This window comes from Paramisgurnus dabryanus, chromosome 22 (genome assembly GCF_030506205.2).
Source record: "Paramisgurnus dabryanus chromosome 22, PD_genome_1.1, whole genome shotgun sequence".
In the NCBI taxonomy this organism is placed as follows: Eukaryota; Metazoa; Chordata; class Actinopteri; order Cypriniformes; family Cobitidae; genus Paramisgurnus; species Paramisgurnus dabryanus.
Window position 1 is genome coordinate 23,933,756 of NC_133358.1, and position 27,197 is coordinate 23,960,952.

General features: G+C 38.6%; 1 protein-coding gene across 13 annotated transcripts in view; it reads left to right on the plus strand.

Annotated features, from left to right (window-relative positions):
• Positions 1–27,197, plus strand: part of dip2ca (disco-interacting protein 2 homolog Ca) — a 130,304-nt gene that overhangs the window by 48,110 nt on the left and 54,997 nt on the right. For 6 of the 13 annotated variants that reach the window (XM_065258448.2, XM_065258449.2, XM_065258451.2 and 3 more), the window contains exons 2-6: positions 15,372–15,443; positions 21,327–21,437; positions 23,181–23,306; positions 23,632–23,877; positions 26,679–26,804. In XM_065258448.2, coding sequence (XP_065114520.1) covers positions 15,372–15,443; positions 21,327–21,437; positions 23,181–23,306; positions 23,632–23,877; positions 26,679–26,804 — 681 coding nt within the window. The remainder of the gene's footprint in view (positions 1–15,371; positions 15,444–21,326; positions 21,438–23,180; positions 23,307–23,631; positions 23,878–26,678; positions 26,805–27,197) is intronic. The other 7 variants (XM_065258450.2, XM_065258461.2, XM_065258459.2 and 4 more) reach the window with 4 other exon arrangements.

The following is a 27,197-nucleotide window of genomic DNA, read 5'->3' on the forward strand; positions in this document are numbered from 1 at the left end:
CTGTTTACAATCTGATTCTGGGTTAATATTTACAGTCTGATTCTGGATTAATTATTAAATGCTGATTTTTGGTTGTTAACAGTCTGATTCTGGATTGATTTTTAATTGATTTTCGACTGATTACAATCTGATTCTGGGTTAATATTTACAGTCTGATTCTGGATTGATTATTAAAGACAGACTGATTTCCGGCTGATATCATCAGTCTGATTCTAAAATGGATTATTAGAGACTGATTTCTGGCTGATATCATCAGTCTGATTCTAAAATGGATTATTAGAGACTGATTTCCGGCTGATATCATCAGTCTGATTCTGAATGGATTATTGGAGACTGATTTTCGACTGATTACAGTCTGATTCTGGGTTAATATTTACAATCTTATTCTGGATGGATTATTAAAGACTGATTTCCGGCTAATATCAGTCTGATTCTGAATGGATTATTAGAGACTGATTTCCATCTGATTCTGAATGGATTATTAGAGACTGATTTCCATCTGATTCTGAATGGATTATTAGAGACTGATTTCTGGCTGATATCAGTCTGATTCTGAATGGATTATTAGAGACTGATTTCCATCTGATTCTGAATGGATTATTAGAGGCTGATATCTGGCTGATATCAGTCTGATTCTGAATGGATTATTGGAGACTGATTTTCGACTGAGTACAGTCTGATTCTGGGTTAATATTTACAATCTTATTCTGGATTGATTATTAAAGACTGATTTCCGGCTAATATCAGTCTGATTCTGAATGGATTATTAGAGACTGATTTCCATCTGATTCTGAATGGATTATTAGAGACTGATTTCAGGCTGATATCGGTCTGATTCTGAATAGATTAATAGAGACTGATTTCCGTCTGATATCAGTCTTATTCTGGATTGATTATTAAAGACTGATTTCCGGCTAATATCAGTCTGATTCTGAATGGATTATTAGAGACTGATTTCCATCTGATTCTGAATGGATTATTAGAGACTGATTTCAGGCTGATATCGGTCTGATTCTGAATAGATTAATAGAGACTGATTTCCGGCTGATATCAGTCTGATTCTGAATGGATTATTAGAGACTGATTTCCATCTGATTCTGAATGGATTATTAGAGACTGATTTCAGGCTGATATCGGTCTGATTCTGAATAGATTAATAGAGACTGATTTCCGGCTGATATCAGTCTGATTCTAAATGGATTAATAGAGACTGATTTCCTTCTGATTCTGAATGGATTATAAACTGATTTTTTTACTGATTACAGTCTGATTCTGGGTTAATATTTACAGTGTTATTCTGGATTGATTATTAGAGACTGATTTCAGGCTGATATCAGTCTGATTCTGAATGGATTAATAATGACTGATTTCCTTCTGATTCTGAATGGATTATAAACTGTTTTTTTTACTGATTACAGTCTGATTCTGGGTTAATATTTACAGTGTTATTCTGGATTGATTATTAGAGACTGATTTCAGGCTGATATCAGTCTGATTCTGAATGGATTATTAGAGACTGATTTCCGTCTGATTCTGAATGGATTATTAGAGACTGATTTCCATCTGATTCTGAATGGATTATTAGAGACTGATTTCAGGCTGATAACAGTCGGATTCTGAATAGATTAATAGAGACTGATTTCCTTCTGATTCTGAATGGATTATAAACTGATTTTTTTACTGATTACAGTCTGATTCTGGGTTAATATTTACAGTGTTATTCTGGATTGATTATTAGAGACTGATTTCAGGCTGATATCAGTCTGATTCTGAATGGATTAATAATGACTGATTTCCTTCTGATTCTGAATGGATTATAAACTGTTTTTTTTACTGATTACAGTCTGATTCTGGGTTAATATTTACAGTGTTATTCTGGATTGATTATTAGAGACTGATTTCAGGCTGATATCAGTCTGATTCTGAATGGATTATTAGAGACTGATTTCCGTCTGATTCTGAATGGATTATTAGAGACTGATTTCCATCTGATTCTGAATGGATTATTAGAGACTGATTTCAGGCTGATAACAGTCGGATTCTGAATAGATTAATAGAGACTGATTTCCTTCTGATTCTGAATGGATTATTAACTGATTTTTTACTGATTACAGTCTGATTCTGGGTTAATATTTACAGTCTTATTCTGGATTGATTATTAGAGACTGATTTCCGTCGGATATCAGTCTGATTCTGAATGGATAAATAGAGACTGATGTCCGGCTGATATCGGTCTGATTCTGAATGGATTATTAGAGACTGATTTCCGTCTGATTCTGAATGGATTATTAGAGACTGATTTCCAGCTGATATCAGTCTGATTCTGAATGGATTATTGGAAACTGATTTTCGACTGATTACAGTCTGATTCTGGGTTAATATTTACAGTCTTATTCTGGATTGATTATAAGAGACTGATTTTCATCTGATATCAGTCTGATTCTTAATGGATTAATAGATACTGATTTCCGTCTGATATCAGTCCGATTCTGAATGGATTAATAGACTGATTTCAGGCTGATATCAGTCTGAGTCTGAATGGATTAATAGAGACTGATTTCCGTCTGATATCAGTCCGATTCTGAATGGATTAATAGACTGATTTCAGGCTGATATCAGTCTGAGTCTGAATGGATTAATAGAGACTGATTTCCGTCTGATATCAGTCCGATTCTGAATGGATTAATAGACTGATTTCAGGCTGATATCAGTCTGAGTCTGAATGGTTGAGACTGATTTCAGGCTGATATCAGTCTGAGTCTGAATGGATTAATAGAGACTGATTTCAGGCTGATATCAGTCTGATTCTGAATGGATTATTGGAAACTGATTTTCGACTGATTACTGTCTGATTTTGGGTTAATATTTACAGTCTTATTCTGGATTGATTATTAGAGACTATGGATTAATAGAGACTGATTTTTGTCTGATATCAGTCTTATTCTGAATGGATTAATAGAGACTGATGTCCGGCTGATATCAGTCTGATTCTGAATGGATTAATAGAGACTGATTTTTGTCTGATATCAGTCTTATTCTGAATGGATTAATAGAGACTGATGTCCGTCTGATATCAGTCTTATTCTGAATGGATTAATAGAGACTGATGTCCGTCTGAAATCAGTCTTATTCTGAATGGATTAATAGAGACTGATGACTTGATTTAATATTAAAGACTGATTTTCAGTTGATTTGAGCTTAATTCTGTGTTGATTTTTACAGTCTGTATCTAAACCTGACTCCAGGTGGATTTTTATAGTCTGTTTTTAATATTCCTGCTTGAAGTATTTCACTTTGATCCTAAGCTGAATGTTAACCCCCAATGCTAAACTGAACGGTAGAGTAGAGTAAGGGGCCAGTCACACCAATAGCGTTTATGGCAGTTGCAGGCGCCTTTTTTGAATGATATTCTATGGGCAGGGCGCGTTTGCGCGCTGTTTATGCGCGCCGAGCGCCTTGCGGTTTTTTGCCGCCTGCCGCGCACGCGTTTTTGAAGGAGCGCTGAGAGCGGAGAAGCGCCCGACGTCATTCGTGTCTTTCCATTGTCCAATCGAATGAGGGGAGAGGCGGGCCTTACGTTGTGGTGAGGGAAGTGTACAGTTGCTTTGAAGAACCGGACTCCACTCGCTCACTCTCTCCTGCGTGTTTGTGCACCTCTCATCCTCAAACAAGGTCAGATCAAGCATCCTCTTTTTAAAGTTTCTGCTAATATGACAGTCAACAGCAAAAGAGCGCTCACGCTTCAATTTTGATTGACAAGACAGCTGACTCGGTGGTTGCTTAGCAATATGAAAAGCCGCGTCGCACTGCTCTTTTTTAAAAAAAGGCAGTGCGTCGCGCCTTGCGTTTGCAAGCGTTTAAAGCGCTTTTGGTGTGACTGAAGCCTAAGAGTTTTAGTTTGTGAAATGTATACTGTCTGTTACAGGTTAACTCCGTAGACCCAGATTTCCAAATATTCCAAAATACATTTGTCAAATATTTAGCTGCATTTGGAGCCTTTTGATGTGCTCAAAAGGCAGCACATTTTCCAGAGTTTTTAATTGAATTGGACCCATTTATTCCCAGTGAACTTTAATTTTTTTTATTTTCACACACGGTACCTTTAGGAGCATGTTTATAAGAGCGTGTCACAAGAGACTCGCCGAAGTCTATTGGTCTTTTTTCCACCACATCTGTGTTTAGAGCAAAGCCCCCACAGGGCACTGGGGTTGATTGTTATTTCATCTGCCTTCGTTCCAAAGCCCAGCAAATCACTCAGCAGGACGTCAGTTTGTCCAGCCGCAGGACTGATCAAGCACTATGTCTTTATTAGTCAAGTAGAGAATGGACTGCCTCTGTTCGAACGGCACTCACTCTAAATGATTAGCAATTCTTCTTAATGGTCATTATTGTGATCATAGTACCTGCTCTATATGTATGGGAGCCTTTTTAGTGGTGGTTGCTAACATAAGTATAGCTTTTAATATTGCTTCATAGCTCTGTCTACCACCTTATCATTATGTTGCCAGGTTTTCCTCAAACTTTTCACGCTTTAAAGGAAAACACCATCGTTTGTCAATATTTTACTATGTTCTTACCTCAACTTAGATGAATTAATACATACCAATCTTTTTTAAATGCATGCACTTTTAATCTTTTTACAGCGCTTCTTGAATGTGTTAGCATTTAGCATAGCCCCATTCATTCCTATGGCTCCAAACAAAATACTTACTTGTGTAACTACTCATGTAACAGTCTTTAAATAAGGAAAACATGGAAGTGTTTGGTGGCTTTTAAATTCATCCTTGTTTGGATCCTAAGGAATGAATGGGGCTAGGCTAAATGCTAACCCATTCACGTCGCGAAGATGTATTAATTTGTCTAAGTTGAGGGAGGACATAGTAAAATATTGAAAAACTGTGGTGTTTTCCTTTAAACAAAAACAATGTACTAATGTAAGGGAATGAGAACAGTTTAAACATGCATCGCCCATATGAGCACCACAGCTCTAATAATTTTCTTTTTTTTTTAAGCCATTATGCCTTTGTTTGATAGACAGTGTAAGTAGAGGACATAAAAGTACAGGGTGGAGAGAGGGGTACAGGATCGGCAAAGGACAACGAGCCGGAAATCTAACTCGGGTCGCCAAAAGTGTGTCTGCACCATATGTCCGAGCACAATTGTAACGAATTAATAAATTAATAAATACGACTTACGAATACCAAAGATCAGGCCATCTCAGTCCTGCACAAAATTTCAGGGTTTGTGAGTTCACGTTATTGCTGCTTCATGAAGTTTTGTTTTTCTAGCATTAAACGCTATTAAGACATGCGTTGTGAAAAACAAGTAAGGAGCTGTCAAAAGGCCTCTGTGGATTTAAACAATCTGCTAGACTAATGAAGAATTGTCACTCGTGCTGTTTGCTGACTCTCGCTTTTTCCTACAGTCGCCATAGTTACAGCATCTCCAAAGATTACAAGACCGTTCCATTGCTTCAAGAAGTCAATCATTTTGAAACGTATTCATGAACAAACAGAGCTATATGTTATAAATCTCTACATTAATATAAAATTGAACAAAATGTTCTACAATACCAGAGGTGGTTGCCATGGTGTTGCTATGCAGTTGATAGGTTATTCTAATTGGTTCTTTTATTGGTAAATTACATAACACATGACCTAAACATGCATGGTATGTTTAGTTATGCTCCAAAATGTAATACGATAGGGTTAGGTGTTTGTTTAAATCCTAAGTATAGCTATAGTAAACACCAAAAATGTTTTCAACAGTCTCTCACTTTTTCGGCCATTATTTTGATAGGCTGGCATGTTTATTGTGTCCTCTGGATGATTGTGTGAGCAAAAACATTTCCAGTGTATCTGATAAGATAAGGTCTATCACAACCGAACTCATTCACGTCGGCCCTTCCTGTCATGAGCGCCGCTTTCCTGTTATCTTCTCCAATTTTTATTTTTTTAATGTTGGCAGCTTTGATATCGACACCTCTCTCGCCCGTATATTGCTGGCGGCCTTATCGTCGAGTGTTCTACAGAGAGGTCAAAGAAAGAGTGATTCCTCTGGGAAGAGACCTATTTCAATTTAGGTATGGTTTATTCATTGTGTGTTAGGGGCAAGGCCAGAGTTTAATGCACCTTTCCTGCCACAGAGCTATGAGGCTTTTACATTCCTCGAACATACTACCATGTCCTTGTAGTATAATCATGGCCAAAGCGTGCATCCACTTAAGTGAATTTTCCTTGGTTTTTATTTAATTCGAGATATGTGTGTCAGTTGAGTTAAACTAGCATTGATTGGACGGTTCGTTACTGCCATACTGGAGAGACCATGCCTCAGCAGTTTTCTCATGTAACCCTCCCATGAGCATTTACAGGCAAGGAAAAACATGTTGATTGTGTTGTTTCCACATCAGATAACGGTTTAACTGTCAGAAATAGCAGTTGCCCTTCAGGCATAACCCTTTTGTTTAGTAATGTGATCCGTGTTCAGGGGTAAAACACATAGATCATTACCTTTTTTGACATACAGACTGTGTGTAAATGATCCAGTTGGTGTGTAAGAAAAGAAAAGTTGAACGAATGCAGGATTGTCCACCAAACTCCCCCCCCCTGCGTTATTGTAGCCCCAAAAAGTAGACTTTTGAACATTATGACTCTGTGATGCTATAAAAGCATTTGTTTGTATGTTTTAGCATCGGTCAGCACAACATTGGAAAATTCAACCAAGTATTTGAGTTTGGTGCAACCAGATTGAAAACTGCGAAAGAAGTGCTGTAGCAGATCAGAAATGAAACGCTGCGCCCCCAGTCCAAATGTTTGTACTGATGATTTTTTTTTTACATTAGATCAATAGTCAAACATAGCACCAGAAAACAAATCCTATAGTTGTGTTTCTTGAAAGTAGCTTCAACTTTTGCAATAACTTTGAACCAGATGGTCCCAAAGTGACTTTAGTGGATGTATGAAGTCAGTTTTCCTCAAGTTCACACAGCTGTCCTAGCAGATGACCACAGGTGTATCTTATCACATAATCATGGTCGTGATCTACTAAGAGTAAGTTTACATAACCGTGTACTAAAAAAGTTTTCCTTTGAATTTTTTAAAAGATTCAAGTACTGATGATAGTGTTGTCAACATACCCATTCACACAAATCCGCTAGTTATATGAAAGCATTGTGTGCATGCGCATGATGTCACCTGTGACCATACGTGCCATTATTCCCGGACGCGTCCTAGCCAGGATTTCGGGTTTGTCTTTCGGAAGTCGAGGATTATTATTTTTATTACAGAAAAGCAACCCTTACATTTTAAGGTAAGAATGAAACTACGATTGTATGTCTTATGTTTTCAACTGAATGGCGTATGCGGTTAACGAATACGACTTCCGGAAGACACACCGAAATCCTGGCCAGGACGCGTCCGGGAAGAATGGCACGTATGGTCACCCTATGTTACCATTTTCACAGATTTGCGTTTTTGTAGTTTACGCCAGAGGTTGCCTTAGACATTTTTTTATTTTCCAGTCCCTCCAGAAAAACGCAATTATGCGATCGCATGATTCAATGCATAATCGGCCAAAGTCCGCATATTTATGCGGGGGGGGCGCATTTTTTAAATACGCCGGACTTTCGCCGCATAAATTGCAGACTTTTGAGCGCAAAATGTGCGGGGCTTGCACAATTTCATAATCCCAGCATTTTCGTAGCAAAAAGTCATATATATTAGCAGAAAGTTGGAAAATGTTGCATTTACTTCACACATGCGCAGTAATGTCCCCTGTTGTCATGGGAATGTTAGGAAGTGACATTATTACGCAACATGAACATCAATGAAAAGCTGCAAACAGTTTTTGCATGTTCACACAAATTTGGCAAGTTCTCGCAATTTCATCACATAAAATTGCATAAATATCCCGCATATTCTATCGCATAAAAATAACGTGCTGCAAGATCAAGGATTTTTGCCTCAACAATCATAAAAAAAACTGAAGCGTTTTTCTGGAAGGACTGATTTTCCATCATTTTCATGGACCGGGTCGTAAAAATTTTGTGATTTTATCAATTATTATCCATCATTTCATATTTTAATGATAATAATTAATAGCTTTTGTAGTTCACATGTTCAAGTTTTAATTTTGTTCTGGAGTTTGATCTCCTGCTTTTCCAGTGTGTTAAAGTTCAGCAGAGCTGCACAGATCTATCAGCGTATGACATCACAAGAGCGTTTCGAGACCAGCGCTTACTAATCGCTGGCTCGCATTACTTCACATAGATCAGTCTGTACAGCATTAAGTCAAATTCGCACTTGGTACCAACTAGGGCTGTGACGGTTGTAATGATCACCGCACCACCGCTCCACCGCGGTGGTGGAGTGCGACCCGCGATGGGAAGTGCGTCCTGCGGTGATGTGCATATCACAAATTATGAAAAAATATAAACTACAATCTCGCCCAGTGAGATGTCTTCAGGTACACGTTAACGCAAACAGCCAGCAGACACGGAGTTAATGCGCTATTTGCAAGGAAAGGCAATTGATATCAGTGATGACCTGCTGGCTTGGCGGCGGAACAATGAGGCATGATATTGGCGTTTCTCAATCCTAAGGCTGTAGCCTTGCAAGCAACCCAGCCACACACAATTTATAACCACAGCACCACAGCGATGAATTTGTGCGTTACCATCGCGGTGGTAAAAAACTGCCACCGTCACAGCCCTACAGCCAACTGGACAGGGCTGGGAATTATATTCACTAGGGATGCACCGATAGGATTTTTTTGGGGCCGATACCGATTTAAACAGACAACTTCTGGCTGATACCGATACCGATATTAAACACTTGTATACAATACTATACAGCTGGTCTATAAGCTAGTTTATTTCTGCATCAAATTATTTTTACTGAACATGGATTGGATCTAATTAACATTTAACTGATCAACATAATAAGAGAGGCACAAATTAAGCTAAAACTAATATAATAAGACAGCATGACAACCTTAAAAGGTGGTTTTTGCTATTCAGCATTTATTTTATTAACTACATTAACTCATTTTTTTACATATAATGGATTTCTTTATGCAGCTAATTAATAAACAATCGGTATCGGCCTTTCTCGTGCTATTGCCGATATGCCGATGGTTTCAAATTCATCAAAAATCGGCCGATAAATATCGGCAGCCGATACATCGGTGCATCACTAATATTCACAAAGTGTAAGTGTAATCTGTCAAATTGATGGATTGCTTTCCGTCAACGACTTTTGGCTTACGCTGAGATAATAATATAGTATTTTTTTAAAGTTGCACTGTTTGCAAAAATGTGCGTTTTAGGCCCCCAAAACACCGCCGTTGTGTAAATGACCGGCCAAAACACAAAAGGTTTTCCGTTTTAAACTGTGCTTTGTAAACGCTCCCTATATCTGATAACCAGATAAGTGACATGTTTTGTCATGTATTGTGGTCCATACTAGAAATTTGACCTCTGCATTTAACCCATCCCAGTGAGTAGTGAACACGCCTTTAAGACACCTTGCTCAAGGGCACCACAGCCGTGACACTCAAATCGGTTATCTTCGTGTTATAAGCCCGAAGCTAGTTATTAGAGTTATTTTTCTTACAAAATCGTATCGATTACCCGCAGAAGACCTTTAATAACCCATTGGAGCGGTGTGGATTACTTCTCTAAAGGATAAATGCACTTTTTTGGGATTTAAAGTCAGAAGTTGTTCCTGATCCATGTTTTCCATCGTAATAACGCTGGGAAGAGCAAGAACATTTACTAAAAAACGTCCAAATGTGTTAGTCTGAAAGATGATGGACGTGTATCTCGGATTGCTTATGGGTGAGTAAATTATGGGGTCATTTTGATATTTGGCTGGAGTATCCCTTTAATATCTTTTGTTTGGAAAGTGTTCTTCTGCTGACATTCTGTAAAATAAACGTAATTTGAGATGACATATTGTACAATGCAATGATACAAAATCTCCCTATACAAGGATTTATCGGGACTTTTCAGGGCCTCTGTATTTGAGCTTGGTCTTCCACACACAAAAACAGGTAGATTATCATGGCACATCTGACAACTCGGCCCTTTGCCTGATTAGATCTCTGTGGAATATTCCCTCACACTAAACAGGAAAGCAGTGACATCACAATATCCTGTCTTATTGAAACGCAGCCCAGTGACATAATTTCTTTGGCTTGCTCGCACTGCAGTGTTGAAAAACCCTCTCTTTGATAAAAACCCCCTAAAGATGGGTTATATATTACACAAATCAACGCAAAAGCCTTTCCACGCAGTTAAAGCTTTTGTGTCACGCCATAACAAGAGGGGAAGCATTGCTTATGCTTCCCCAGGCCATAGATCGGCCTGCTGTATGAAGGACTTGTAAATATTCCCCGAGCTTGTAATCCTCTTAGATAAATAGAAGAGAATTTTTGCTTTCGTTCTTTCCACCGAGCCCCATTATTAAGACGTTTGTGTTGTGGGAGGCAAAGAGATGGTTTCCTCTTTTCTGTGAGCCGTGGGCTCCACCTGTAACATGTAATTACAGTGCTCGCAAAGAAAACAAAGAATCGCATTGTTGTTAGTAGAAGAAGATGATGAACTAAAGGCTTTTTTGCCTTCACAAAGGTCTAAAGATAGCTACAACGGCATCTCCCATAAGTCCGCGTAGTCTAGCTCGGTGCTTTCCAGCTGAGAAAGAATCCACATTGATTTTTTTAGCGTAGTCATATCCAGATGTAAGCTCATCCAGAAACACGTGGGGTAATCGGATCTCTCTCCCTCATTTCCAGCCAGGCCTGCAGGACGGCACTGTTTTGCATTCAGCTCAAAGTCTGTACTGTTTAGAGCAGGGGGCGGATCTACAGCACAATCACATCCCATTCTAATCTATACCTGTGATTATATCAAGAAATGGTCCTAGATCAGTGCGGCATTGAATGGAGAGCAAAGGAGAGGCATTGAAATCTGGTGTTTTGCATCATATTAAAATCTAAGCTAGATATCCACAATACAGGTCATGACTTTTTAATGTGTTTTTTAAAGTAGCCTGTTTACGCGTTTTCATATTATTATACAAAAGCAATGTCCATTTGAAACTAAATTTTTGGGGTAGTGGCATCAAAACCCCATCCAAATTCTCTGTAATGAAATTAAGCCTTGCAGCTACCTCCCGTAATTTGCATTGACGCCCGTGTAGATGTTTTGATTGCTGTGCTTTTTAACCAAATTAGATAAACATTACTTAGGCCCGCTGTGCTCGCCCATCGGTATACAGTGTTGATCTTGGCCGTTCAAAGTCTTTTTTTGATTGTTGTCCTTGGAGGTGTGTGATATCGCTCACTTCCTTTTCAAATGACTTTAATCCTATTTAAATCAGCAGAAACGGAGAAGTACATTCCACTGTTCTTTCCCTTGCAGAATCGATTAAAGTTTCTCGAAATCATCAGATTTTGTTTGGGGGTTTGATTGTCCTACCACCGTATACGTCTGGTACTCATTGTACTGACGTGCACGGGATGCCAATATATAACAGCCTCATGCATATCCACATCTATTCAACTCAATTAGAGGCCATTGTGTCCAAATTAGCCTTTAAGTTGGGGTAATGGGGATGTGAGAGATATGCTATGAGATAGAAGCACTTTTGGATGTACAGCCGCTTCTAACCGATCGCATGTTGAGATATGAATGATCTTTCATGGTACGCTTGAAGTAATGCATTAGTGGCTCTCAATGCATTCATCATTGCTTTTTTACAACTGCTGTTTTACTGATATGAGTGGTGCTTACCCATGCAAAACTGTTCCTGCAGCTCAGCTGGTAGGACATTCTGCTACTGTAGCAACGTAAAGGTTGTGGGTTCGATTTCTAGGTAACAAATCACTGCATTGTATGCACTATAGGTCACTTTAGATAAAGGCGTGTGCGAAATGTATAAATGTGACCCTGGAGATATTTGTAGCAATAGCCGAATATACATTGTATTGGTTCAAAATTATCGTTTTTATGTTTGTATAAAGCTGATTTATCACTTCACTATCAATATGTGATCCTAAGGACTAGGGATGCTTAATGAATAATTACGATAATCTATAGCAGAATAAAAAATTTTGTTTATATCATATATGTGTGTGAACTGTGTATAATAATTATGTATATATAAATATGCACACATGCATGTATAATTTTAAGAAACAAAATACAAATAGATCAGTCTCGATTTTTGTTGAGTTATTCAGATGGTAGAGTCAGAATTTGTCGTAAACAGAATGAGAACATGGATCCATCATGCCTTGTTACCACTGTGCAGGCCGGTGGTGGTGGTGTAATGGTGTGGGGGATGTTTTCTTGGCACACTTTAGGCCCCTTAGTGCCAATTGGGCATCATTTAAATGCCACGGCCTACCTGAGCATTGTTTCTGACCATGTCCATCCCTTTATGACTACAGTGTACCCATCATCTGATGGCTACTTCCAGCAGGATAATGCACCATGTCACAAAGCTTGAATAATTTGAAATTGGTTTCTTGAACATGACAATGAGTTCACTGTATTAAAACGGCCCCCACAGTCACCAGATCTCAACCCAATAGCGCATCTTTGGGATGTGGTGGAATGGGAGCTTCGTGCCCTGGATGTCCATCCCACAAATCTCCATCAACTGCAAGATGCTATCTTATCAATATAGGCCAACATTTCTAAAGAATGCTTTCAGCACCTTGATGAATCAATGCCACGTAGAATTAAGGCAGTTCTAAAGGTGAAAGGGGGTCAAACAAAGTATTAGCATGGTGTTCCTAATAATCCTTTAGGTGAGTGTATATACACATGTAAACATTTCTTAAATATATAAATGCATGTGTGTGCATTTATCTATACAAAATTATTATACACAGTTCACATACATATATGATGTAAACAAAAACTTTTATTTTGCTATAAATTAATCGCAATTAATCGTTAAGCAACCCTACTAAGGACTTCATTTTGACTCATTTAAAGGTGATTTTCTTAATATTTAGATTTTTTGCACCCTCAAATTCCACATTTTGAAATAGTTGTATCGCGGGCTTTCAGATGATGTATAAATCTTTTTTTTTATTGACCATATGGTTTTGTGCTCCACGGTCACATATGTAAATGCAAAACTAACCAAACTTTCGCTTATTTTATTGTCCGTCAGACGAAAATTGTCAGATGATCCCTCTGTAGCAAAATAATTTTGAACAATAAGTAAGGGATAATGTATAGGCAGACGGTTGTTATCGCAGAAATAATGTACTTATATATAAAATAATAATATTTTTATATTAAACCCCAACAAGGGCTTATTTTGCGATTACAACCGCCTACCTGTACATTATCCCGCTGAATATTACACGGCTATTTACCTTATATTTTATTTACCTCATAAGTAATTTAAGGAACATATATATTAATTCCTCTTTTTTATGAATGCAGACCTAAGGAGAACTCATTTATTTTAGACAAAACGTTGAAATGTCACGACAACACTATTTGTTTACTTTTTTGTAAATATATTGTCATGTTTGTTATTAAAAGACATAATTATATAATTTTTGTGTAAATTAAACTGTCAAAATGATTTGCAGCAAATGTTGCAACTAGCCAATTAGAATCAAGCATCCCAACGAGCTGTTTAATAATAATAGTTAAACTTGTTTTCGAAAACACAACTAATTAGTAAAATATTATCTTCCACATTTGTTTGTACATCTGTTCAGTTTTCCTGAAAATGCGAGATGGCAGCGTACTCCACAAGTCTGACAGCTGCGTTGTTTCGTACGACATGTTTTCCACTGACAGCTGCCAAACATGCCAGAAATGTAGCCAGCGTCACACCCCCAATGGACCGAACAGCAGCGTGTCGATACACCTGGAGTTTAACCGTCCAGTAGCTGTCCATCATTTCGTCTGCTTTTGTTTTTACTCTTTTTATAAGGCTGCCTGACACACTTTCAGATTTATTTGGTTTTATAGTTACAGACTTGTGCAAAGTCGAAGGAATATATGTGGGACTTGTCCCTCAGGGAAGGACAGCAAGAATAGGAGACTGTAAAAAAAATTTTTGTGAGCAAAAAAAAGAGAGAGACGGTGAGACCAAGAATAGGTGAGATAAGCATGGGTAATGCCATGGATCTCCTGAGCAGAAATCGCCACAAGGCAGTTTGATTGGCAGCACGTGGGTGTGAGGAAATGAATCATCCTGGCTCAGTTTAAAAAAAGAAACTTTTCCTTTTTGTCGTCTTCTTTTTAATCCAGACGCCCTTCATCTTCTTCCTCATCAGTGCTGAAGCCGTTAGCATCCCAACCACTTTTATTGAGCCGTTAAAGAGGTCATTAGGGAATAGCAGGCTTCAAAGTTAACTACTTCCTGCAAATGCACATCAAATGCACAGTATACCAGTCAGAGAAATTGTGTTGATGAATGTGGCTTTGGGGAGGAGGTAGATTAGAAAAATAGATTTGCTTTGTTCCAAAACTCAATGCATTTGCAATTGTGTACTTTTAGATAACGTACCTACATGTACTTCTTTCCTGATAAATCAGTACTTTTTGGGATTAATTTGCATTTAAATAGAGCTGTGTTAACTTTTTTGGACATTTATGTCCTTCAGGATCTTAACTGAAGTAGTAGGTCATCCGGGTACTTTTCGCCTACTGTTGGGTTACGACGCATTCAGACATACTACTTGCCTCGCATACTGCTTTTCACCTACTATATAGTATGGAGTCAGGCAGTTTCGGACGCACGCTCAGTGTTTTGGTATGTTTTTACTTTATGAATATGGTGGATCCAACACATAGAATCAGTAAACCATCCAGGTTCTTTGCATACTGTAGTATGCAATTTTATATGCAGGACAAGTCTGCTGCCATCGTCTTAAGGAATCACTGTAGGTATGTATTATTGTTTGTTATAATAAAGAGTAGTCACTTATGAGGTTGGATGAATCTTGCCTTATAAGGGAGCTGCCTATGCAGGTAGTACTCGGCGAGGTTTATAACAGAGCTTTTGATTCATCACTGAAGGTCTTTCATTTAGTTATCCTGTCACTTGTTGAGTCCTGGACGTATTTCTCGTTATGCACCAGGTCTTTTCTTAATTTCTACGCAAATGTGACGGCCCAGATGCCTAATGCTTTGTGACAGGAGTCGCACGACCCGGTTACATTAATCATTTCAGGATGAGCTTTCTCTCCTCAAAGATGGTTTCCTCAAAAACATCTCGCCTAACCACAATCAAAAGCATTTCTGGAATGTTTTCCAGATGAAGAATTACTAACTTTTTTTTTTGAGTTTGTAAAGACAGTGTGGACGTTTTTTGACGCTCCCTTTTTTCTTGCAGGTGACATCACTCAGAAAGGATACGAGAAAAAGAGGGCAAAGCTGCTCGGGGCGTATTTGCCACACCCACCAGGTTAGATCCCCAACTTTCACCTCACACTGCAGGGAAACTGTGGCACGTTAACCCCAAAGACAGCTTTAGTGTTTTTTTTCTACAGCAGATTGGTTTGCCTCCCCTTATCCAAATAACCTGCTATGGGAATCGGTTTCCTGTGGTTTAATACTTTAGGTCATGGGATCTAAGTGGATGGATTTTACATTAGATTTCTGAGCCATATCTGGAAGACTGATGTTTAAATTGCAATGCCTTTTTAAATGGCATTTTAGGCTGTGGTTTTTGAAGAATGTGTTAGGATAGTCTACCAGTAAGCTAGTCATTCTGCAGACAGTGAGATCAAATAGTTCATGATGTAGATTTTATTCATGCACGTAGTTTTTGCAAAAATGCAGACAACATGTGCTTAAGCGGAAAAGTTGCATTAAAGATGTTGTGTTTCGACCCTGCATTATATTCTATTCGGTTGCAGCCCGTCTCCATTTTTTGAAAGCAAATAGATTTTATGTAAATGTTATGCTTGCCTGTGCAAAACTCGCCATCATGATGCTAGGGTGTTGTCAGGGCAGATGCTAAGGCATTCCGGATGGTCGGATTGTTGCTAGGGTGTTCAGGTGGTTGTTAGGACTGGTCCAATTGAAAGAACCCATAATCAAATACATATGATGTCATTTTATCATCTTATAAGCTAAAAAGAAGTAATAACTCAATAGCAAGCCACAATTTATGGTTGAGTGCAAAGTTTAATACTTAAATTAGGGTTTGTTGAAATCCCTAATGCAACGTATGAGCTAAAGTGCTAGTGGAGAAGATCACATGACCTGATACATATCAGATTTAGGACCACATCGACTCGTCTAATCAAATGCAATATGTGTCTTTGCCATTCATACACACAGAACCAGATAAGACCAGGTGCCAGGTAAAGGTGCTAAAGTCTAAATTGGGTGAGAGTGTAAGGGTCAATGTTAATTATTTTGTGTCCGTATGGTTCAGTTAAATGTAAAAGGGTTAAAATTTAGGGTTAAAAGTCAAAAATTTCTGGTTTTATTTAATTTTGAAAGAATATTTGGGGGATAATTGCAAAAATGTCAGTGTGGTGTAACCGGTCTGTGTCAATTGGTGTGACTAGTATTTTTTTTAAATGAATATATATATAAATATATATAAATATAATCATCTAGTTTAGTGTAATATGATTTTTTTTACATAGATTTTTACATCATTTACCAAACATTATTTAGAAAACAGAGCTGTTTTTAGCATATATCAGGACAAATATTACAAAAACACATTAAAATTTACATTTGGAAATAACTAATAAAATGATATTGTAAAATGTTTTTTTTATAATTACGCTTACATGCCATCAAGGTGGATTAAATATTTAATATTTTTCATTCTTTGGCGCAATTGGCGGTTACACCATTTGACATTTTCAAGTTCATTCAGCCTTAAAAGTATAGCGGAAGATTTTCCCGAATTATTTAAAAGAACCGCCCCTCCACTTTTTAAAAAAATATGCACATGTGCAACACTCAACCTCCTCCCGAGAGGGAACGCCTGTTAAACGCGTGCACGGGAGAGAGAGAGAGAGAGAGCATGCAGGAGCCTAGTTCTTCTCTTCGCTCTGTTTACAAGTTGCTGTCAGCATGTTTACCGTGTCTGTACGGTTTGTGACTTGTGCCAGGGCTAGCATCGCTAATGATAGCTTACATCAACTTTTACTAGCAGTGATTTTAAATGGATTTCTCCAAAAAGCATGACAAAATTTACCTTTCGAGTAGAAACTTCGCGTGGGAAGCCCAACCTATCCTATTAGCTCACGCCAGCGTGTGAAATAGTCTCCCAAAAACACTCTGGTCTTGTTTCTTTCTTCAAAGCCCTTTCTCTTCTTGTCATACAATTTGTAAACACTTTTTCTCTTCCAACCCTCAGACATTTCGAAAAAAAAAACACAGTGAGAACGCGAGCTTCAATGAATGGTTGAAACCGTAGCCCACCACACATATACACCTGAAAGTGCGCATGTGCAGAAAGCGAACCTAGGGACGAGCACGTACGACGGTTATACGTCAACATATCATCAGAATGATTGACATCTGGGATGACCAATAATCTAGATGATCCACCCGGAAAAAGAAAATCTTCCGCTATACCTTTAACTTTCATACAAATTTTATTTTTTGCATAAAATTAACATAAATGATGCATGCTTTTAAAACAAGTTTTTTTTTTATATCTCATCTTGCCAACCTGTATTTGTCACTGACCTGTAAATGAACCTTAAGCAAAAAAATCTGATCGAATATATATTTTGTTCTTGTTACCCCTTTTTAAATCCTATTTAAAAGGTGAGGCCATCCATAACCTGAGGTCATCCTCACAGTTAATAATTTCATTTGCTCGTGGGTTCACCAACGCTTCTTTAAATTAGCTGATAAGTAAAGGTACATCAGAATTAAGAGTCTCACTTAAGCTTTCCTCCTGAAAGGTGCTTAAAAATTTCCCTTTCCATGGAATTGAAAAAAGAACCGTCTCGGAAATATCAATGGGAAAAAAGATAAAAATGTTCATCTTTTTAAGAAGACATGAATTCTTTGCATTTAAACTATTGAGTCTAAATTCAAATGGTGAGACAGAATTAGTCTGAACTTTAAAAGCTGTCATTACAATAAAAAACTCCGTAATTGCTCGCTTTACTTTCTGTGTCCAAGACATTTTCAAGAACTGTCCTCTCTTCCCCTGTGAAATTAATCTTTCTGTATTCGTGTCTTTTGAGGTCAGGACTGCTTTTATAGTTTGGTTAAAATGAGTGCAACTTGAAAGCTCAGAGATTTGGGTTCGACGCGTCTGACTGCATTGTTGATGAGCGCAGCATCTGTTGCCATAGCAACAGGCAGCCCGCACGTTCCCAGTCTGGCTCCTATGACATCATGCTTGGGCACAAAGCGTGTTTCGTAGACCGTACAGCGAAGAGTGGCTTGCGCCAGACAACTCAGACATGTGAGATCCTGCGGGAACCAATGTTATTTAACAGTCCAACGATGGCACGAGTGTGGGTGTGTTTAAAGATCAGTCATTTATGGATTGGACATGCCATCTACCTGGTCGTGTGAGTTAAATGTCCTGCTTGTATGATCAATAGCATACCAAACACACCACATAGATATTATTTTGTGATTAATTGTTGTCTACATACATACATACATACATATTTGATGCTCCTAATATCAGTTACATTGTGAGACTTTAGCCTGGATTTCACAGGCAGGGTCACATATAATCAAATATTATTGAATCATGCTTTTTAAATAAGGTTACATAAATATTTTATGTATTTTTGTGTGACTGTCAGGGTTTATCACCATATTTTGAGACAGACCCTATTGCAAATGGTTTGACTTGCGTCGGTGTACTGGCACAGAAGATGCATTGTCCCCGCCACTGCTTTTGACTAAACGAGAGGCTTACTCAGACTTTAACCTAATAAAGATTGATTGGTGGTGACTATTTCTCTCTCAGTAGAGTTTTTAGCAGAGGACTGTGACTTTGCTGTACTTGAGTCAGTGCAATGTCAGAAAATTGCCATCACATCCTCCTCTGCATGAGCTGGTGCATGATTCAACTTTAACCCGCTGTCCCACCTTCTGTCTTTTTGAATGAATAAATCTGCCCGCTGATGTCTTCGGCTGTGGCAGCACGGGGTCAAAATTGATTTCTTCGGCCTGCACGCAGAGCTCTTGGATGGAGCGTCGAGCACAGCGCCGGCCGTCTCACGTGTCCTGAAGTCTGCCAGGAGGAGCGGAGACGCGCTAAGCTCTCCGCTCAGAACCCAAGACAACAAAGAACAGCAGAACAGAGCGGAGGTGGCCAATCAGAAGAATGATATGAGTCATAGCAGACCAATCAATGCTGTGTATGGCTATTCGCAATTAGGGATATGCTGGCGTTGAAATTTCGGCAGATTTCCATACTTCCTATTTATTTTTACATTATGACCGTATGGCTGTTAAGCAGGCCAACATAAAATCTGCGAAAGCTGTGCAGTATTTCTCAGAATGTGAATGTTTGTCGGTCTGTTATGTGAATTGTAGTTATTAAATACATTAAAACTTTCAGCTGCTTTCGGCTATCATTAACTGTCTTAATTCTCCCATATAGATACATCCATCTCAAATTCACATATTTGGCAGGTGCTTTTATCCAAAGTTATATATAGTGCATTCAAGCTGTACATTAGTGACCCACTCTGTGAAAACCCAACGAAAGGAATTTTTTTGTGATTTACTGTTTTCTGTATAAAACCATCCTGCATAGTGCAAAGATCCAAATCTTATAATTTAACTATGAAACTTTAGCCTGTGCTGCTTACATGTGCTTAAAGATTCGCACAGTTCACTTATGCATTGTGTGAAAACAAATTTAGAAGTTACGTCTAAAAAAGCAGAACGCCGCATCTATTTATTTACATATTCATCCGAGGTGGTGCAAAAGAGTGGAGGCGGGACTAATTTGCATATTCATATCTATGGTCTGAGCAGCTTTTCGATGAAGTAGAGGCATAAAAAATGTGCAGATTTGTCTTAGATTTGTTTAATGATATAATAAACACGTAGAGTTGCGTTGGTTTTTGTGTTGTTGCTTTTTGTTACCTTAAAGGTGGTGTGTGTAAATTGTAGTGGCATCTAGTGGTGAGACTGCGAATTGCAACCAACAGCTCACCCCTCAATTTCAAAATGCATATAGTAGCCGCCACAGGACTAACATGTCATCGTCTGAGACAACATTGGGACGAAACGCGTCCATTTAGTCTATTTAGGGTTACTGTTAAAAACACGACGGCAACAAATTTTAATTTGTGGCCCGCATGGCAGTTAATAATGCAGTGATATAATCATGCAGGCATGCGCATTTTGTCTTTTCTTAAAATACAATATAGATAATTTTTTATAGCATGTTAAAATGGACACTTTGTAGGTGTGAGCAAAAATGTGCCATTTTTAAATGCAAATGAGCTGATCTCTGCACTAAATAGCAGTGCCGTGGTTGGATAGTGCAGATTAAGGGGCGGTATTATCCCCTTATGACATCACAAGGGGAGCAAAATTTCAATTACTTATTTTTTTCACATGCTTGCAGAGAATGGTTTACCAAAACTAAGCTACTGGGTTCTTATTTATCACAATTTCTAGGTTGATGGAGCACTGTGAACCCAATTATAGCACATGTCAGATTTTCATGATATGTCCCCTTTAAGGAAATCCAGGTTTTTTTTGTCATTAAGGGAAATCATCTTGTAATTGGTAATTGATAAAGAATGATTCGCCCTTTTATTGCATTGCATATTGTATGTTTAGGGATGACAGATTGATAAGCAGATATGCTATTTATGACTGGATGTAACTTTTGATACTTTGCGGTAAAAGTGGCTCTCCTATTGACTTTGAACTGTCAGTGTGGCTCTCATGAAAAAAATTTCAAGTAAGGGGACCTGCGGTGTATGTAAATACTGTAAAAACGGCTCATTGTAAGGCAATAAAAACAATACAGTTTATTATGTAAAGTCTTTATACACCACTGATAATATAGTTATTTATATTATATTGCATTTCTGTCAAGAGATCTTTTTAAAAGGTACATACCTTTAGAAAAGCAGTTCGACAACTTTATGAAAGCAAAAGATACATTGAGCTTGGAAGGGGACAAGGGGGATGGTTATAAAAGACAAATTAAACAAGGAAATTAAAACAAGAACAAAATGGGCGGTGGCGATGTTTTTCTTCACCCATCTGTTTATGAGGGCATCCCAAACAGAGATGTATGAGGTGAATATGTAACAAATGAGTCCTTGGTTAAGATTGTTAATTGTTCCTCTTTTTCTTCCTCTGTGTCCTTCAGGGTTGGAGGTATCCATGGCTCACGAGCGCCGGCCACCCATGGCTCACTCTTCAGCCTCGCGATACCACCGCAGACGATCCTCAGGCACCCGCGATGAACGTTACCGATCAGGTAAGTCAGCGTCGACTTGGGGTCTGTCTCAGTCAGCTCCCTTCAGGGCACAGATCAGGGGGTCTGACATTTTAAGAGCTAAGTCAATTACAAAATCAATAATAATATATACTGCAATGCAAAACCAGGGAGAACCTATACTCCCTATGTTCCCTTACCCGAAATTACCTGACTTTTTCGGAAGCTTTCCAACCGAAATTGCGCAAGCCCATTTAATAAACATAGCAGTTTCTCAATATTACTGTTTCTGGGTCACAAAATGTAATTTTATTTCCCACGGGTCCTTGAAATCCTTGAAAGTTTGTGAATCTGGGGGAATTAATTCAAGGCCCTGGGAAGTTTTTGAAAATATACATACATAGATACAGGTCATTGAAAGTGCTTAAATCTATTTTATGCAAGAAGTTTTCTGTAAAAAAATCCATATTATTCCCTGTGTAGTGTAGGATAATATCATAAAACTTCAAGACTTTTTAAGCACACGTAAACTGTTTGCTTTAAATCCTTTTATCTTCTGTATGCGAATGTTGATGCATACCAAAATGCTTTTTTGCATAGTTGTGTTTGACACATGAAAACGTCTAAGGTTACGTATGTAATTGTTGTCCCCTGTGAAGGGAACGAGACGCTGCGTCTCCCTTGCCATACTTCCTGCGTCCCTGTAACGCCGTCTTTGGCAATATTTTAGATAGCGATATACTTCCTGGCTCCTGCGTCACCCTGTCTTTGTCATTAAGCTTCACCATTGGTTGAATTTCATATACACATTCAGACGCACTTACCCCTGGAGGCGTCCCCAAAGTGTCACCGCAGTGACGCAGTGCAAGTTGCTCAAAAGGGAACTGTAACAATGTATCTTAAAAGTTAACACAATGTAACCTTGCTCTCACTTGAAATGTGTCCCCACATTTAGTCCTTGAATTTGAGGGTGTTGGACCTGGAAAGTCCTTGAAAGGTCCTTGATTTTGAAGTTAACTAAGGTGTAGAACCCTGTCAAGGTTCTGGTCCACTTTGGTGTTTCTGGGTTCACTAATTTCTTTGTATGTTATGCATCATAAGAACTATTTCACTATTACACAGCTAAACATCACATGTAGGATTGTTTATGATTTCAAAACAGTAAAGAAGTGCAGGATATTGTTCTTATTGGTAGTAAAGACATCTCTAGCGCATCACTTCCTGTCAACATGGGATCAAGCTGCGCATGACTTCCTTTAACGACCAGACCCAGCCATTTAGTTAGCATGATACAAATGAAAAGACTTAGTTTGTTGATAGAGTATGGCGTTGTGTATCTCATTAGAGAATCCAAATAACAGCTTGGATTATCAGAAGCCGTGACTCTGGCAGTGTGAGAAGAGCAGCCGTGGGTACAAACTACAGTCAACCATTGTGTCACACATATACACACACATTGAGATGAGTCAGTTGAGCAAGATCACAGAAGGACTGGAGGTGGTGACTTGGCTACCGTCACAAACTCGCACAACCATCAGTCTCAGCTGCTAAGACTCATCTCACACACGTCATTGTAAACAGCAGTTTGGGGGTCAGAGACAGTTAAAGGAACAGATCACACAAAAATTTGATCATGTTGTTTTAAAACCATATGCTCATCACTGTGATTCAGAATAAAGATTCAATAATATAAACAATAGAGTTTGGAAACACAAGGATGACAAATGTTTTGGTGAATTTTACTACTGATGAAATCTTTACTTTATGTTTGTTTTTTGTCTTAAGATGTCCACACAGAAGCAGTACAAGCAGCACTGGCCAAACACAAAGAGAGGAAGATGGCTGTACCCATGCCATCCAAACGCAGATCTCTAGTGGTACAGACATCTATGGATGCCTACACCCCTCCAGGTGAGCTTCACATCTGACTTTTATCAAGCTTTTATTTTAAAGTCAACATGAATTCAGAATAAACTCTAGTTTCTTTAATGCATTTACCCTTAATATTGTTAACCTATTTATTTATTTTTTGAATGTATGAATAATATACTATATGTTAATTATAGTGCCTTAGAAAAACAAAAAATATTGCAAAACAATATAAATGGTTTCCCAGCCCCATTAGTATTTTCTGGGTTACCCATCACATTTTAGAAGTAAAACTTCATGTTGACTTTAATCGCACTTGTCCACCTTCTGGGCTGAGTGTTGAGTGGGTCTGAGTGACTCTCACTAGGCCTCTCCCCCCTCTCCTCTCTGCCCCCCCTGACAGACACCTCGTCCGGCTCGGAGGAGGAGGGCGGCCAGGGTGAGGGAACCCCCACCTCCAGCCAGGGCAGCGTCAGCATGGAGCACTGGATCAGCCGGGCCATCCACCAGGGCTCCACCACCTCCTCCTCCTCATCTTCGACGCAGAGTGGGGGCAGCGGAGCCGCCGGACGCCTGGCCGACGTCCTGGCACAAACGCATATCGGAAAATCAGGTAACGCCCCCTGGCAGGCACGACCCGCCTTCACCTGCGCTTTCCCTGAGTCAATCACTCCCACACTTCCTGCCATGCTTCTAAACCCCACCTCCCTCGTCTGTGTGCTTTCCGAACCTTTTTGCTCTTTATCACATATCTCTGTGCTTTTGTTAAGCCATGCTAGCTGTCATTAATATTTCTCAGTGCTAATCATATAGATAGTTTATCTGCTGAGAGGTTTAAATGCTGTCAGTTAATATTCCCTAACATTGACATTTTACTTTTTAGTTATTACACTTTAAAGGAAAACACCACCGTTTTTCAATATTTTACTATGTTCTTACCTCAACTTAGACGAATGAATACATAGCTATCTTTTTCAATGCGTGCACTTAATCTTTGTACAACGCACCGTGAATGTGTTAGCATTTAGCCTAGCCCCATTCATTCCTTAGGATCCAAACAGGGATGAATTTAGAAGCCACCAACACTTCCATGTTTGCCCTATTTTAAGAAATGAGTAGTTACACGAGTAAGTATGGGCGCACAAAATAAAACTTGATTTTTTAAGCGGATAAAAATGAAAACTATATTGTATGGCGACCTCAGGCGCAGTAATATTGACAGAAGTTTGAGTGAGATGGTGTGTAGTCAGGAGTGATGATGTTACTGCGCGCCGAGGGGACTGTAATTCACTATGTTTAGCAGTTGTTTATCACATGTTTGTTTTTAAGCTTTGCAGACGTAAATGTGATAATTTGGAGAAGAATTTGTGATAGTTCTTATCTCGTAAAAAAATTTACATACAGCATTTTACGCATTGCTGATTTCTGTAAATTCGTGAGTCGTACAAAAACGTAAGATTATCTAAGAAAGCATGAATATCACCCCACTTCTATCACTGGGGCAAAAGCAGATCCTACTGATGGGTACACAACAAAGCAAGGGACGATTCGAATGGTGCGAATTTGGCGGCGCTATTGCCGTGAAAACATGCGTTATTTGCCTCAAACTTGAAAATTCAAGCAAAAAAATCTGCATGACATGAAATTAAATCCCACAAGTAATCTAGATCGATGAACACGACACTGTAAAAAAATGCAGCATTTTTCTCAAATCAACATATATTTTTATGCAACTTTAAAGGAACAGTATGTAAGAAATGTATATCAATTAATCATAAAATGGCCCTGATATGTCACTAGACATTAAGAAATCATTTTCATTTCAAATACTTATATCACTGACAAAAGTGGTCTGGGCAGGATATTGTCATTTAAAAAGTGGAGTTGCAGCACTCAACTGATGTTTATGTTGTCATTTTGTGTATTGGCCACCAGCTGTGTGATTGCAGTACCAGTTTTAGCCACAAGTTTTGTGATTGCAATACCAGTTTTGGCCACAATCCTACATACTGTTCCTTTAACTTATAAAAACTAGTTCAAGTTGTTAAACTTAATTTTTATGTTGAGTTATGTTGACTATACACAGTTCAAAACTTAAAATAGTTAGTCGAAAAGACTTGTAAAACCAAGTTGTTGTTGTTTTTTACAGTGGATGAATTGCTATGAGAGTCTGTTGGTTAGTTAGCATCTATTCAAATTGATTGAAAATCTGAAATGACTGTATGTTGTTGTTTTCTAGCAAAATTGTATTTGTGGATTTATACACGTCATCAAATTACATTATAGGCAAATTTTTAGGTGTTGGTTAAAAACTTGACATATGTTATGCTTTTTTACTTGAATCGATAAATTTGTGACAAAATAGTATACAAAAACAGGTTTTTATGAAAAAATATTGACATGGTTAGTACAAATTCAAAGCACATTTAGGACAGAAAAAAATGGTTATTGTCAGGCCTGTAGTAACAAAGAATCAAATTCAATCATCACTGTGCCAGCAACACTCCTTCTTTTTTCTCTTAAAAGTAGTCTGGTCTAGCCTGTGCCGCACAGATGTTAAGTCTATCCAGCTGATTTTAAATGTAAACAGAGAACGCAACAGGAAGATGAAAATTTTTAAAGCCTTGTTCCCCTCCTCCACCTCAGAGGCAAAAGAAAGAAGCCTTATTTTCCAAAACCTCACGGACATCCATTATCCAGAGGCCTTAATGTTGAGGACTGGGGCTAAATAATAAACTTGAATGTATTAATAGAGCTCTGATGAACCCTTCGGTAAAATTTAAAACCAGATGAAGGGAACACATCTCTCATTTTTAAGTTCTCATTACGATTTGTTTGTCCTTTTTGATGCTCTACCTCTGTTTCCTGTTCCTCTGTTATTTCCTTCTGTCTGTGTTTCTTTGTATTTTCAGCCAACCTACCCTTTGTACTTCCCACTTTCCACCATTCCGATCTTTCCTGCATTCTCTTCCTCTTTGTTCCTCCCACATTATAGTGTTATTGTACCATCTAAAAGCAGACAGGCAACCGCAAGAGAGCTGGTCATTTTTTTGTTATAGCATATTTTGGGACATAACAAGAATGATTCATTTCTCTCCGGAGTTTTTAAATACTTCTTTCCAAACTGTCCACATTTTTCGATCGAACAGAGTAAGCAAGTTCTGAAAGTTTCAGGTTTTTGTTTGGTTTTTGGTGAATTTCTTTATTTGGGAGAAACATGGCAGTTTATATGAACTGTGGGCGCTTCCGTCATACCCACCTTCCTCGTACCCCTTCCCCTTTCATGCAAGACTCAGGAACATGGCGCCGTCCATGCTCGGCTCATCAGCCCCGTCCCCTCCTGCCCATCCATGCCTGCAGTCCGTGAGGAAGCGGACGACTCTAAGGTTCTGGTTCTCCCCCCTCCCCTTCCAGGGCCGATTTCTCACCTCTCGTTGAAGAGAAAAACTATGCTCGGCGTAGCGGAGAACGGAAACTCGCTGCGGCGCTCCTGTGAGTTTGGATCAGATCTTCTTTGGCCGCCGCCTTTGGAGTCGGATGGTCAGTATACGCCCCCCAAATGCAAACACACCCCTACACACAAACACATACTGTACACTCGTCCTCATCTGATCATCCAAATAGCCGTGACGTCTTTGTGTTCTCCATGTGGTTCTCTTTGGAGTCTGGGTCTATGTTTGGAATTACGTGCTGTGAATTTTATGATCATATGTGTCAGAACGTTCTGAGGTACAGTCTGTCTGTAAATAGTTGTGCCTTGTTTTTATAAAGTAATATAGTATTTTATTAAACGTAATTGTCTGCTTTTAGATGATTTGTCATTTCAGTCTCTTTGTGCTTATAGTGTTGTTCACTCCTTGTGTCTGTAAAGGGACCGTTCACTTGAAAATAAAAATTTAGTCATCATTTAATCACCCTCATTAAACCTTACTT